Here is a 16,286-nt window from a genome sequence, read left to right as displayed (position 1 = left end):
CTGGAAGTTTTTAAGAAGAGACTGGACAACCATTTGTCTGAAATGGTATAGCGTTTCCTTCCTGAGCAGGGGGTTGGACTAAACTATTATTATTATAAAACTTTTATTCATTAAACATGAACCTCAGTCAACTGAACATTCAAATTGACTGGCACTAATGGTTGACATGGGTTGCTGCCAGCATCCTAGGTATCAACCAGGTATCTCTTTAAAATGTAAGATGTTCCGAGTAGCACAGTTTTTTGTAGCTTTGCTGGAGTTATTGCAGGAAGCTGCAATTTCTTGATGTATTTTGCAAAGTTTTTGGACATAGTTCCCAGTGCCCCGATTGCAATGGGTATCACTGTTACACGTTTTATCCATAATCACACAGTTTTGATGGCCAGTTTGCGGTATTTCGTAATTTTTTCCAGTTCTTTTTCTTCGATTCTGGCATCTCCTGGTACAGTGATATCAATCAGCTGTACGCTTTGGTTCTCTACAACTGCGATATCTGGCATGTTGTGTTCCAAATGGGGATCTGTCTGTATTCAAAAGTCCCCCAAGATCTTCACCTTCTCATTCTCGACAATTTTTTCCACCCTATGTTCCCACGACTTTTTGGACACAGACAAGTTGTATTTTTTACACAATGCCCAGTGGATTAGTTTAGCAACTCGGTCATGTCTAGCTTTGTAATCAGTTTGTGTGATTTTGCTGCACTCACATATTAAATGTGAAACAGTTTCAACTTTGTCGTTGCAAAGTCGGCAATTTGGATTGTCAGTAGATTTTTGTATCTTCACTTTCATGGCATTAGTTTGTAGTGCTTGTTCTTGAGCAGCCAGTATTAAGCCTTCCATTTCTTTCTTGATGGTTCCCATCTTAAGCCATGCCCATGTCAAGTTGTTATCACATTTTCTTTCAATGTTTTTCAAATGCTGTCCATGCAAAGTTTTGGTTTTCCATCTATTATTATTATTATTGTTGTTGTTGTTGTTTGTTGTTATTGTTATTATAGAATACAAATATAAAACCTGATGTATTAGAAAACTTTGTAAAATTACTGTTTTGGCTCTCTGCTGTACAGTAATAACAGTGCTATATCTCAGATGTGACCAAAATTCTAAATGGTTTGCTAGCTTGGCTTATCACAAGATAAGCCAGCAAACCAAGATCACTTTTTTCCTTATTGTTTAGGGGAAGCTGTAAAAATATATTACTTTCAAGTTTTTAAACTGTGTTAAACTTCTTTTTGGATGTATGCTTATTAATGCCTGTTTTCCACACCAAGCTACATCACAATTTTGGGCTCACAATATTTGATAGCACAATAAGGGTAGCTGTTAAGGCTGCAATAACAAGATGAGTTGAGGGGTTCCATAGAGCTATGGAGTTGCAATCTGCCCTCCTTTACCTGAATTAGTAGAGGTGATATCTTCACACAAGAGTGAGAAAGAAAATATTAAAGCACCTATTTCTCTTGTTAACCCTCTCAGCCCTATGGAAACTTCAAAAGGCCTCTGGAGGGAAGCCGCCCAGAATTGTGGATTGCTTATCCTGAGATATAAAAAAAAGATTCTTCATTGAATATACTGTTTATCTGAATAACATGTGATAAATATGAAAGGCGTCATTTTGTCTTAACATACTGAAGTGATTGCATGCATTCAACCTTTTTGTATTCTGCAGGTTTAATTTTCGAGGTTACCGTTGGGTCAAAGCCATGATACATGCCATCAATGATATTAATAAAAATGAAGACCTTCTACCAAACATAACTCTTGGCTATCAAATCTATGACACATGCTTTACAATGTCCAAGACAGTGGAGAATTCTTTGTCATTCCTCACCGGGCAAAATGAAACAACTCCTGTCTTCCGATGCAGTACCGGTGCTCCTTTAGCTGCAATTGTTGGAGCTGGTGGGTCGACTCTTTCCATTGCTTCCTCAAGAATCCTTGGGCTTTATTATTTCCCTCAGGTATAATAATTGCATAAACATTATTTGTCAGGAGGATGTGTCTGGTGGGGGAGCATTGAAATCATAGATGGAATTCTTCTTCTCCAACACCAGCCGAGACCTCTTCACTTTGTGAACAATCTGAAAGTGATTAGTTTTACAGGGAAAATGTTATCAATATTTACTGCAGTTCCCACCATCCCAATTCAATAATCTTGTTGACGGATGATGGGAATTATGCTCCAAATGTTTAAAAGACATTTGGCTGAAGAGGTGAGAATAAACAGCCACAAACTTGGTTACATCCCTGTCACTGTCATATGCAAAGCCTTTAGCAGTGTTCATAATAACATACAGGTAATCCTCGACTTACAACCATTCATTTAGTGACCACTTGAAATTAAAACAGCAGTGAAAAAAGTGACTTATGACCGCTTACACTTACATCTGACTTTTCACCTGACACTTTTCAGTAGAAATGCTGACTTGATTCCTAAGCTAAGGATTTCTAGAAAAGTTGCTCTTTCTAGAAAACCAGCAAGGAAGCTTTCCATGACAGTTGGGTTGATAGAATCAAATGTGCTAAGAATTTAACTCAAGTCCTCCTGGCCCTTGTGGTCACATGCGATAGCTTGTGCAAACTGTTTATTCTTTCTCTTTATTCCTTTCATAGGTTGGTTATGCTTCCTCTTCCTCACTTCTCTCTGATAAATATCAGTTCCCAACCTATCTCCGCACTATTCCAAGTGATAAGGTACAGTCACGGGGGATGGCCGAATTAGTTCACCATTTTGGCTGGAGATGGATTGGAACCATTGCTGCCGATGATGATTATGGGAAATATGGCGTCAAAGCTTTTAAAGAAGCCGTTGAGAACATCTATACCTGCATTGCCTTCTCAGAAACAATTCCTAAAATATATAACAGGGAGAAGATCAAAACTGTTGTTAACATTGTAAAAGAAAACAACGCTACAGTCATTGTGGTTTACTCTTCTGATATTGACTTTCATCCCCTAGTTGAAGAGCTGATGATTAGTAATGTTACTGGCATAACATGGATAGCAAGTGAGGCATGGGTCACTTCTGCCTTAGTTGCTAGACCTGAATATTTTCCACTTCTTGGTGGGGCAATTGGCTTTGGGATACGAAGGGGTGAAATTCCAGGCTTGCGGGAATTTCTTCTACAAGTAGACCCAAATAAGGATTCAAATGATATGACAATCGAATTTTGGCAGTCAGCATTCAACTGCACCTGGCCTGGTATGAACATATCATATAATACAGACAACCGGAAAAATGTGACTGGTCATGAGAACATTGTCAATTTTTATTCAGATACGTTATGCACGGGAAGAGAGAAACTTGAAGACCTTAATAATACATATTTGGATGTTTCAGAACTTAGAATAACGTATAATGTCTACAAAGCAGTTTATGCTGTTGCTTATGGCCTCGACCAATTGCGCATGTGTGAAACTGGTGACGGACCCTTTATTCCTGGGAATCAATGTGCCACTATAGATGAATTTGAACCTTGGCAGGTAAGTATAAATTTGGGAATAATGATTCCAGATCCCACATATAGTAAATGTTTTTGTGCTGTGCAGTAAAATTCTCCTGTGTTTTTTCAGCCGGTTCTTACTCAATGTCATAAAAAGAATAGTTTATTTTCTTTCACTGAAGATGGGAAAAAGGTAGGAGGTAATAAAACATCATTGTGGGGTCCCAATACAAACTCCATCCCTTTCCTACACATGTCATGATGTTGCATGTACCCTCAAAACAGGTAGAACTTGCAGTACAGTGTTGTTTTTGTTATTTTGATAAACTTCACAGCAGACATGGATGCCACTGTGAACAAATGAAATGTGTTGTTTCAAGGGGTAATGATTCCAGATCTTGAAATATCTTACCTAGATAAAATTGCCTATCTCAAAACTGGTAGTAAGAGACCAGGTGAACATTTCTGAAGTAATTTCAGAGCCAAGTCACCACAATGAAAACAAAATCCTCTCCTGACTATCTCAAGTAGTGTTGAAAATGAAAGGAAAATGTTATTAAAATCCTTAGCAAAAACTGTATGGGTACATCTTTCCTTTTTACTACTGTGTTTCCCTGAAAATAAGACCCAACCAGAAAAAAGCCCTAGAATGATTTTTCAGGACGTTCATAATATGAGCCCTACCCCAAAAATAAGCCCCAGGTAAAATCGTCAGCCAGATGGATGCATTTAGTACTGTATTTCCCTGAAAATAAGACCTAACCAGAAAATAAGCCTTAACGCATCTTTTGGAACAAAAATTAATATAAGACCCGGTCTTATTTTGGGGAAAACATGGTACATATTGCATCACATGTCTGAATTTGTCTTTCACTAAATAGAAATGTTGTAAGTTTTCTTTCACCCCTTTGAACTTCCCTGTTCAACAACAATTGTTATATCTATTGAGGCTTTGCAGTCTGTTTAGATCAGTGCTTATTAAGAAGTATGGATTTTAATTCCACAAAGTTGCTAAGTTTGAAAAAAAACTTGTTTTAATTATTGCTATGAGGACTTGCCTGAAATCCACAGAGCTGTCTCTTGGACATAGTTCCATTGCAGTTGTATCCAAACCTATCAATCGATTGTCCCAGGACATTTTCATGATGAAACATGATGTAATTTCAGCTTGTTGCCAGTATTCTTGTGTTTTAGACTGTCAAGATGGTCCTGCAACAACAATAGAACAAGAATTTAGGACCAGATTTTTACCCATGTAACTGCATTTTACTCCTTCTACTGAGGCCTTATGAGGTTTACTTTCACTTATAATAACCAAGCTACCCAAAATAAACAGCCAAACTAAATCTACATTCTTGAATATGACTTAAATTCTGTTTTAGTGTGGAGTCACTTATTAGGATGGTGAGCAACTATAGGGGCTGATATTGAAGGGACATTGTAAATAACATGTATGAGGAAATGGGCCACAATTTTTTTCATATGGGACATGTTTCCCATCAATGCATCTGTATTGTAGGACATTTCCACACATACACATATAAACACTGGGGTGGGAGAAGTTGTTGTTAATGGCTTTCAATCCTGTATTTTTGCAGTTATAAAAGATGGTTAAATTTAAAAGAGCCAGTTTTGTGTAGTTTTAGGGCAGCTGGCTAAAAATCAGGAGGCTGTGCATTCCTTTCCCACCTTAGGCACCCTCCCCAGCTGGGTGATTTTGGCTCAGCCTCTCTCTCTCAGACCTAAGAAGAAATTAAAGCCAAAGCACTTGTGAAAATGCAATTAAGAAAACTGCATGGACTTACCTACGCAGTTGCCAAGAGGCAAAATTGATTTGAAAGCATGCATGTACACATGCACACATGCACACACACACTAAATTAATGTGCAATACACAGATTTTAAATACAATCACAAAATGGTAAGGAATATATCCCACTGCCTATTGAAAGCCAAGGATGGTCATTCAAAAGTGCATACAAATCAGAAGACACGAACATCAAAGTACATTTTGACCATTTCCCTAACCTGAAATAATTACTGGGAAGTCCTGTGCATTGTGGATGTAATTCTTGTGCTTGTATCCATACATTCACATACTTTCTTAAGAATATCGATCATCACAATTCATAAAGGAGAATTTCTGGAACAGAATATTGCTCCTGAATATAATCTACATTATCATCTAGAGCCATGGTGGTGCAATGATTAGAATGCAGTACTGCAGGCTAACTCCGCCCACTGCCAGGAGTTTGATCCTGACTGGCTCAAGGTTGATTGAGCCTTCCATCCTTCCAAGGTCGGTAAAATGAGGACCAAGATTGTTAAGGGCAATAAGCTGACTCTGTAAACTGCTTAGAGAGAGCTGTGAAGCACTATGAAATGGTATACAAGTCTAAGTGCTATTGCTATTTTGAAGACTTCCATTTTGGAAACCCAAAGGTGCTTTTTCAAAAGACAACTGTACTTTCTTGGTTTTTCTTGAAGACATTTTGCTTCTCATCCAAGAAGCTTCTTCAGTTCTAACTGAATGGTGGAGAATAGAAGGATCTATATTCCTTACAGTCATCTGGTTGTTAGCATTTTTGTTGAGGACACTTGGAGGTTTATCTGTGTCCTCAGGGTCACCTAAATAGTGCAAATGGGTGTGGAACCTTTTTGGAACTGCTGAAGAACAGTGTTTTAAACAGGATATAAGTAGTGTTGTGTCTCTCCCCTTCTGTTGAGAGAGGGCTGTTAAGTTTTAATGTAGATGGCCTCTTTGACCCCTCTTTCAAACCAGTGGTCCTCTCTGTCCAGAATGTGGACTTCAAAAGAGTGACCTTTGTCTTCCAAATGCAGATGGACTGTGCTGATGGGTCTGTTCTCCTATGTTGTACCATGCATTTGTGAAGTGGTTGTTTTGTTTCTCCAATGTACAGATCTGCACATGTCTCACTGCATTGTACTGCATATATCACAATGCTCAGTTTGTGTCAGGGTGTTTTATCCATGGGGTGGACAAACGTCTGCCTCAATGTATTGGATTTAAAGTGTGCATGTATGTTGTGTTGGTTGAAAATCCTCCTGAGGTTTTCATATATTTCTGCAAACATATGAATAAATCCTTCCATTCCCCACCATTCAGTCAGAACTGAAGAAGCTTTTTGGAGGAGAAGTGAAATGTCTTCAAGGAAAAACAAAGAAAGTCCAGTTGCCTTTTGAAAAAGCACCTTTGGAACAACCATGACCTGAAGGACTGAGAATCTCCATGGATATTCCATTTTGAAACTAACCTTATTCTTTTAGTTCTAGCATCATAAGACAGTTTCCTATTCTTCAGAGCAGGAGGCACAGCAGATTAATACACATATTTTTGTGCACAAAGGGTCAAGTTCAACAATAAGCTTCTACAGGCGTGGTAGAAGGAAAAATCTAGGTATTATACCAATCAGTTAAGATATTTACTGCAGTGGAAGTCCAAGGTCATATTCAGTAGAAAGCAACTAAGTTCCTTTGAAAAACTCATCTGTCCATTCCAGCATTATGTCTCCTGTATTTAAGATGGCAAAAACACGTCAATCTTATAGATTCATGCAGCAGCATTTACTAGTACTTCATCTTTCTGAATAATATTTTTAAAGAAAGCTTTATATATTGCTTGAATAAGTACACATCAAACACCACAAAATAATATCATAAATAGTACACCAGCTGGGCAGAATATAGCTGACAAGAGGGAACAACATGAAGGGTGATATCCCTCCCCCAAAATAGAATTGCACAAGAGCAATATTAATATGTTTTTGCCTATGGCTCCCACCAATTTGACTAACTATATATAAAAACAAAATATATGAAAAGTTTGAACCAGAGGTTACATTTAATAAATAACTAATAAAATAATAAACTCAACAGTGACCACAGGATTGGAAAAGATCAGTTTACATTCCAATTCCAAAGAAAGCAGTGCCAAAGAATGTTCAAACTATCGCACCATTGCACTCATTTCACATGCTAGTAAAGTTATGCTTAAAATCCTACAAGCTAGACTCCAGCAATATGTGGATCAAGAACTACCAGAAGTACAGGCAGGATTTCGAAGAGGCAGAGGAACTAGAGATCAAACTGCCAACATACACTGGATCATGGAGAAAGCTAGAGAGTTCCAGAAAAGCATCTACTTCTGCTTCATTGACTATGCTAAAGGCTTTGATTGTGTGGATCACAACAAACTGTGGCAAGTTCTTAAAGAGATGGGAGTACCAGACCATGTTATTTGTCTCTTGAGAAACCTATATGAGGGTCAAGAAGCAACAGTGAGAACTGGACACAGAACCACTGATTGGTTCAAAATTGGGAAAGGAGTCCGGCAAGGCTGTATACTGTCGCCCTGCCTATTTAACTTATATGCAGAGCACATCATGAGAAAGGCAGGGCTAGATGAATCAAAAGTTGGAATTAAGACTGCTGGAAGAAATATCAACAACCTAAGATATGCAGATGATACCACTCTAATGGCAGAAAGTGAAGAAGAACTAACGAGCCTCTTGTTGCGGGTGAAGGAGGAGAGTGCAAAACTTGGGTTGAAACTTAACATTAAGAAAACCAAGATCATGGCATCCGGCCCTCTCAATTCCTGGCAAATAGATGGGGAAGAAATGGAGGTAGTGACAGATTTTATTTTCCTGGGCTCCAAGATCACTGCAGATGGGGACTGTAGTCAAGAAATTAAAAGACGCTTGCTCCTTGGGAGGAAAGCCATGGCAAATCTAAACAGCACACTAAAAAGCAGAGACATCACCCTGTCAACAAAAGTGTGTATAGTCAAGGCTATGGTCTTCCAAGTTGCAATGTATGGCAGTGAAAGTTGGACCATGAAAGGCTGAGCGCCAAAGAATTGAGGCCTTTGAACTATGGTGCTGGAGAAGACTCCTGCGAGTCCCTTGGACTGCAAGGTGATCAAACTGGTCAGTCCTAGAGGAGATCAACCCTGACTGCTCTTTAGAAGGCCAGATCCTGAAGTTGAAACTCAAATACTTTGGCCACCTAATGAGAAGGAAGGACTCACTGGAGAAAAGCCTAATGCTGGGAAAGATTGAGGGCAAGAGAAGAAGGGGACGACAGAGAATGAGGTGGCTGGATGGAGTCACTGAAGCAGTAGGCATGAGCTTAAATGGACTCCAGAAGATGGTAGAGGACAGGAAGGTCTGGAGGAATGTTGTCCATGGGTTCGCGATGGGTCGGACACGATTTCGCAGCTAGCAAAAACAACTAAAATAATCTAATAAGATGTATTTTAACAGATTTTCTTAACTCTGAAAGAGAGAAACTCAAAAGGCAGTACATTCTTTAGCCTGAAAGGAACTCTGTTTACTTCTGCAAAATAAATAGATAAGCCACTGACCCTAGAAGCATCTTCTTTTTTCATTATTATTTTTATTAAAGAAATTTTACAGAAAAAAAAATCCTGTAATACAGGGGAAAAAGAAAATTAAAGAAAAGAAAAGGGAGAAAAGAATAAGGAAATGAAAGAGAAAGGAGAGATAGAAAAAAGACAATATATCTATATACAAGATAAAGAATAGTGTTTCTTATAGCAGTTATAAATGCATTCATATTTTGTCCTCTCTCTCTGAGATTACATAATAGCTCCCTTCTTTCCATCTTTGATGATCTTTCTAATCATCACATGCATACATTCCAAGTACAGCTTCCTGTTTTCAGCGAAATATCCAGTCACTAACAAATGTAGAAGAGACACGATGGCTCAGTGGGTTAGGACGCTGAGCTTGTCAATCAAATGGTCGGCAGTTTGGTGGGTCGAATCCCGAGTGCCACGTAACAGAGTGAGCACCTGTTACTCGTCCCAGCTTCTGCCAACCTAGCAGTTCGAAAGTACGTAAAAATGCAAGTAGAAAAATAGGGACCACTACGGTGGGAAGGTAACAGCCTTCCGTGCGCCTTTGGCGTCTAGTCATGCTGGCCACATGACCACGGAGACGTCCTCAAAAAAGCACTGGCTCTTCGGCTTTGGAACAGAGATGAGCACCGGGCCCTAGAGTTGAAAACTACTAGCACACATGTGCAGGGGAACCTTTACCTTTATCAAATGTAGATATTGTCTTTTCAAAAGTAAACAAATCAGTTTTGCTATCTATGCAAATGCTGTCATTTTCACCAACCATTCTTTGTTGTCTTCTGTAAAGATATAATAATCTTGCTGTGTTAACCCCTACAAAAACAATTGTCCACAAGTCTTTTCTGGTTATTTGTCCATTAGTCCCAGCAAGAAAAGCTCTAGTTTCCATTGAAAGCATATCTTTAAAATTCTTTGTATTACTGTATGTATTTGAACTCAGATTTGTTTAACTTTTTTGCAAGGCCGCCCAGTATGATATCATGTTTTCTACACTTCCAACATAAATCTGAAGTACCTTTCTATATTCTATGAATTTTTTCTGGTGTCATATACCAACCATATGTTATTTTATAAAAGTTTCTTTGAAATTGTAACGTGATATAAATTTCAATCCTTTAAACCACAGTGGAAGGATCTTCTAAATGGCTTTCTTGCATATCATAACAAATGGACAGTTGATAATGGAAAGGAGGTCTTCAGATAATAAGATCCTAAGCTGTTTAATGGTTTTACATCCTAAATTGTGGGTCTATAAATAATTGTTCAACTGGTTCAGATCTCTCTATATAAGTACTGTTGAACAATCTATCTACTGGTTTTTTATCAAATAAAACATTTTTCAAGGGTAGTCTTGAAAGGGTATCCTTCTTGTGTAGTCAAGCATGATAAACCTTTTTATCTCACACACGTGTTCTACATGGGTCTGCCTTTGAAGACCACTTTAAAGGTATAGTTAGTCCAGAATGTGGTAAATTGCCCAGAATCATTGAGAATTAGCTGTTCTTTATTTTTTTGTAAATAAATACATAACTTAAATGCAATAACATGTAGTGATGGTCCTGTTTGGTATTCCCATATAACATCCTTGCTACACAACTGTGTTAGTATAAGGGTTTGGACATCTGTGTGATCATCTAACACCAGATTGTGTCTATCCATTCAATATGATTAAATAAGTTTGGCATTCTTTGGGTCCTATATGTTGAATATTATCATCTTTGCAAACCCAGGAGACTGTCTTCTTTGTTGTGACATCTGTCTTCTGAAATAACATTCCCTTGGAGATTCATCCACCCTTGACCCTGCTGCCCTTTTAAAAAAGGTTTAAAGATCTTTTTCCTCAGGCAGTGGGCCAGGGTGTAAAATGAACTGACTACTTAATTTGCATCGGTCTTTATGAATGGTTGTGTTTTTTCCCCTGGCATGGCTATGTCTACATTATTTTAAACTATTGTTTATACTGGATTGTTTTATAATGTTTTAATCCTTGTAAACTGCCTAGAGTTTTGCACAAATAGTGGCTGGAGAAATTGATCAAGCAAGCAAGTCAAAAATAAATAACAATTGTTAAAACTCACCTTTCAGAAAGGCATAACTAAAGATAAAGTGGCAGCCTAGAATATAGAGCTTCTAATCTCTAAGGAAGGAAGGTTCACATGCTTCTTTATATGTCAAATAAGCAGTCCCCATCCAGTTTTTTACACACTATATTAGTGTTTTACACTGAGCACTTTAAATTAACTTTTGCAATGGCTGGATCCAATTACTCTGCCTAATTTCCATAAAATATATAGGCTGTTGAATACCAGTTGACATTTATGGACCATCTTTTTAAAAAAATATGGCAGCATTACAGCTATCTATTGCATTGCATTGCATTGTATTATATTGCATTGTATTGTAATCTTTTCTTGTTGATTCCTAGTTAATGTACTACATGAAAAATAAGATGAATTTTACAGTTCTTGATGAGGATGTATTCATTGATCCCAATGGGGATGTCTATACACCATATGACATACTAAATTGGCAGATGAATGAAACTGGAGCAATCAACTTTGTGAAAGTTGGAACATTTAACCAGACAAATGAGAGCGATAGAGAATTTCATGTATTTAATGAGTCAATATTTTGGAACAACCCAGCACGATCAGTAAGTGAATAGTTTTTCAGATCCATTTGTAGTTTAATGTTTTACTGTAAACTTCTACATCCACAGTATTGTGATTTCTATGGAATATTCAAATTTTGAAACTGTATAATTAAAATAAAAATTTTGATAGCTTGCCCTCATATATGTGCATGACAAAATCACATATTTGCCACACAGATAGACAACACATATCTCAAAAGAGTGTTATCTCATGTCACAGTGACCTGGTGCAAATTTTATACTGGGTTGGTAATTGCTCTTAAGTATAAAGATGCTTGAGAAGCAAAAGTTCTACAGAAAATATTAATTTCTGAAGGAAAAAGAAATAGACATTACTTGGATTAACGCATTGGGTAACTGAAGTGGATAGTCACTCACCCTGCTTTGGATTCAGGAAAAACCTCAGTTCCTGTGGAAAAGTATTACTAATGCCTACAGGAATAATAAAGATATAAAGGGCAGAGTTTTGTGAGCATCATGGCAGAAATAATACAGTTATAGAAAACTCATTACTATTACCCAAGGAAGCACGTTGAAAAGGTGATAAAGAAAATAGTTATTTCATGCCTAATTCTATAGTTCTAATCAGATTCCTTATTTCTTCCCTCCCATTGTTACTATTAATAACAACAATGCCTTATTTTATCATAGATGTTCTGTCATCATGCTTACTAGCATGTTGCTTCATTAGAAAACAGACTTATTCTTATCAGCATTTACTTTCTAGTTCCATGTTGCACATACTGTTGTTTCAGTCCTTGTTGGTTGCATATTTCCATTGCGCAATTCCACTTCTGAGATCACAGTTTTGATGAGAGTCTCTTGAGGTCCTACTTGAGATTTAGATGGAGCCATAATTTTCTAGTACAGGCATTGCAAAAAGTGGACTTTATTTCAGGTTCAAACACAGCTTCATTTTATAAGAAATATAATGCCTCTTCTATGCTTTCAGCGACCACGCTCTGCATGCAATAATAATTGCCAACCTGGATATCGAAAGGGAATTTTGCAGGGGAAACCTTCATGCTGTTACGATTGTATACGGTGTGCAGAAGGACAGTACAGTAATCATACAGGTATGAACACATCACTTGAACTAATAGGAAGCAACCCCACAGTAGAAACAGGAAAAATGTGCTTGGGGATCTGATTGTGATTACTGAAAACTGAAAGCATGGTTTCATAGTAGTTTGAAGTAGGAAACACATGAAAATGTAGTGTGTGTTAGAGATTTGCAAAATATTTCAAGGAAAAATGTTGTGACCTTGGACTATCCTGTTTCAATTCATTTTGATCTTGTCAAACCTGCTTCAACCTTCAAAGCAGGTCTTGGGACTTCAAAACTAGTTGAAATCTCCTTTTCATTAAGGTCAGATCTAAATATTTAGGGGTTATGTTAGCCTAATCTTAAAATGTTTTAAGTGCAAATCCTAAAATAGGAATACACCCAAATCCCTCCTCCAGTGTATTCTTGACCACATAATGATATGACATCATATACTACTTAGAAAAATAGAACTATCTTACAGTTACCGAAAACCTAAGTAATCCATAGTAGGAATAAATTAAATGTTGTAATTAACTGAATATACATGAAGTTAAAAGTATTAATTTAACAATTAAATTAATAAGTAGAGTCCTTTCCTAATATTCTTGTGTTTTAGACAATGTGCACATTGTCTGTAGGAGGCATCATTTTGAAGTAAACAGATTTATTTTCTCACACTTAGGACAAAATAATTCTGAAACTATTTAAATTAATACTTTAGAATATGCCCCCTGATACTTTAAAATATGTCCCCTAATTCATCAAAAGGCCTTACATTAATTACTGAAATAATTGAAAGTTGCAATTGTCTTGTTATCAGTTATCAAAACCTCACTCCAGATCTTTGTCACTATGTGTTTACTGAATTATTTCTTCCACTTGAAATTGGGAATTCAGTATAGTTTACATGAAATGTTCAAACAGATACGGAAACTTAAAAAGCTATTATTATTAAAATTTTGTACATTTCCCTCCCCTTTTTTATCCTCCTTTTAAATCCATCCTTTCTTCAGATAGTTCAGGGGTGTCAAACTCAATTTCATTGAGGGCCGCATCAGCATTGCGGTTGCCCTCAGGGGGCCGGGTGGGCATGGCCTGGGTGGGCGTGGCCTACTGGGTGGGCGTGGCTAGAGTGTGTATGGCCTACTGGGTGGGCGTGGCCAGCTCTACATCGTTCGCATCAAGGGTGCCTATGGGGGCCTGGGCAGGAGTGGGACAGATCTGAGGGTCTCTGGCAGAATGAGGGTCCCTGGGCCAGGGCCAAGGCAGTGGGGGCCGTTCCCTCACTGTTTCCAGGATGGCTTCGTGGGCCACATGAAACCACTTCGCGGGCCGGATCCGGCCCCTGGGCCTTGTGTTTGACATGTCTGAGATAGTTCATGGTGGCATATAAATTTTCCTATTTCAATTTTCTTTTCACAAAATTTTGTGAATTTGGCCAGGCTGGCCTGAGAGATGGGAACTGATTGCAAGACTTCTCACGAAGGTCTGGATAGACAAGAGATTTGAACTAGAGTCTTCACAGTCTTAGTCAAGTATACCAAACTGGACCCTTTATATGTTCAATTTAATCTATAATCTAGGATATCACAACAGAATAATAGAGTTGTAAGGGACTTTGGAGGTCTTGTAGCCCAACCCCCTGCTCTAACAGCAGACCCTATAGCATTTCAGACAAATAGTTGTCCAATCTCTTCTTAATATCTTTAATCATTAACATCTTTAATTAAGAATCCAGAGTTATTGTGGATATAAATTATGCTGGATTCTGGCTACTTGTGATGGTTATCCCTAATCTGGATTATATTTAATTTCCAGAACAACAGTAATACTGACCCTCAGGTCTGCCTCTAAGTGCTATGTTCTGGAAAATGTCTACTTAATCATTGATACATAGGTATCTGTAATGATGGAAATGGGCTATGCAATTATTCAGAGCACTTTTAAATTATTCTTCAAATTGTCTTTCTTTAATTTGATGCCCTCCATATATGTTCTGACAAGTGGAAGCCAGAGAAGACTTCATGGTTAGGGAGTAATGAGGCCAGTAGTCTAACTTAATTGGAGAATGTTTGGGGAAAGCTATTTTATATATCTAGGACTGACTTCACTTTTTAAAGCTTTGGCATAAAAGTAATCATGTAGCACTTTCCAACTACCATTGTTATGATTTCTTCTCCAGATGCAAGGGAATGTACAGCATGCCCTGAAGATTATTGGTCCAATAAACAGAGAAGCAAATGTCTGCATAAGGAAGTGGAATTCTTGGCTTATGGAGAAGCTCTAGGAATGACATTGATTGCCCTCTCTGTATTTGGTGCATGTGTCGTTCTGGCTGTGACTGGAGTCTATATCAAGTTCAGGAAAACTCCTCTGGTGAAAGCCAATGACCGTGAGCTCAGCTTCCTCATCCAGTTTTCTCTCATTGCAACCTTGTTGACTTCTGTTCTCTTCGTAGGGAAGCCAGAAGATTGGTCATGCCAATCTCGCCAAGTGTCCTTGGCCTTGGCTTTTTCTCTTTGCCTGTCTTGTGTTTTAGGAAAGACAGTGATGCTCTTTCTGACTCATTTGGCCAGAAATTCAAAAGTGGCTGAGAAAGCCCGGATGTCAGTTGGGCCAATTTTCCAAAAAGTGGTGGTAGTTGTCTCTGTTCTAGCTGAAGTGGGCATCTGTACTGCTTATCTTTATTATAGCCCTCCCAGTATGCTTAAAAACACCCAGTTCACTATCCTGAAAATTATTTTTGAATGCAATGAAGGTTCAATAATGTACTTGTGCATTATGTTTGGGTTTGATGTGTTTCTCGCCATCCAGTGCTTTCTCACTGCTTTTGTGGCCCGGAAGCTTCCCAATAACTTCAATGAAGCCAAGTTTGTTACATTTGGAATGCTGGTTTTCTTCATTGTCTGGATATCCTTTGTTCCTGCTTATTTAAGCACAAGAGGAAAATTCAAAGTAGCTGTGGAGATATTTGCAATTCTGGCCTCCAGCTTTGGTTTGCTAGGGTGCATATTTGTGCCCAAATGTTATATTATTTTGTTAAAGCCTGCCAGAAATACAGAAGAAATTGTGGGTGGCAGAGCTGTCACTAATGATAAGAGTGCCCCACCAACCTCTGCCTCTTGCGCTAGTGAAATTAACACAGTTTCCACAGTTCTTGAGGATTAGGACTTTGTAGCTCCTGTCAGCCCATATCATCTGGCCCATGTCAAAGTGGCTTCCCGGGGAATAGCATACATAAAGCATATTTAATTGCTTGCAGAGAAAGTAATCTGGAACTTTGAAGGCAATTTTGTATTTTCCTTCATATTTAGCCTGGATCAAATCCTATGCAACTTCTAATTTCTGCTTGCACAACTGAGGCTGATTTGTCCATTCCATTCTAGCTCCACAATTTTTGATCAATGGGTCAACACTGTTGTAGGGCTCTTTGGGGTGGTAGTGACAGAGGGGGAACGAGAAAACAAGGAATCATTTTGTGAATTGAAGTTCACACAATTTTCTTTTTTTTAAAAAAATGATGTTATTAAACTTATCAAAGTATAAAATATAAATTCTAAGTCTGATAGAATACAGCACTACATACGATACCATCAGCTTAAAATAATACAATCAGTGGCATGTCCTTGTATAAAGTAATCAATTCAACATATTAACTAATTGTATGACAAAAATATTTTCCAATAAATCTAATTATTTACAGATGCTTCATATTGTATTTTATTCTAATCTTACTCTG

The 16,286-nt window shown here is 37.9% G+C and overlaps 1 protein-coding gene across 1 annotated transcript in view; it reads left to right on the top strand.

The window, feature by feature from the left end:
• The window catches only part of LOC308668524 (vomeronasal type-2 receptor 1-like), a gene marked incomplete at both ends in the record, with an annotated part of 31,532 nt that extends 15,817 nt beyond the window's left edge, over positions 1-15,715 (top strand). Inside the window, 5 exons of the mRNA XM_081328527.1 lie at positions 1,672-1,963; positions 2,616-3,485; positions 11,272-11,499; positions 12,452-12,575; positions 14,730-15,715. Coding sequence (XP_081184653.1) covers positions 1,672-1,963; positions 2,616-3,485; positions 11,272-11,499; positions 12,452-12,575; positions 14,730-15,715 — 2,500 coding nt within the window. The remainder of the gene's footprint in view (positions 1-1,671; positions 1,964-2,615; positions 3,486-11,271; positions 11,500-12,451; positions 12,576-14,729) is intronic.
• Between the last annotated feature and the right edge of the window lie 571 nt (positions 15,716-16,286).

The sequence above is a fragment of the Vipera berus genome, assembly GCF_964194415.1.
Source record: "Vipera berus genome assembly, chromosome: 5".
Classification (NCBI taxonomy): domain Eukaryota; kingdom Metazoa; phylum Chordata; class Lepidosauria; order Squamata; family Viperidae; genus Vipera; species Vipera berus.
This window is presented reverse-complemented; position numbering and strand designations above follow the sequence as displayed.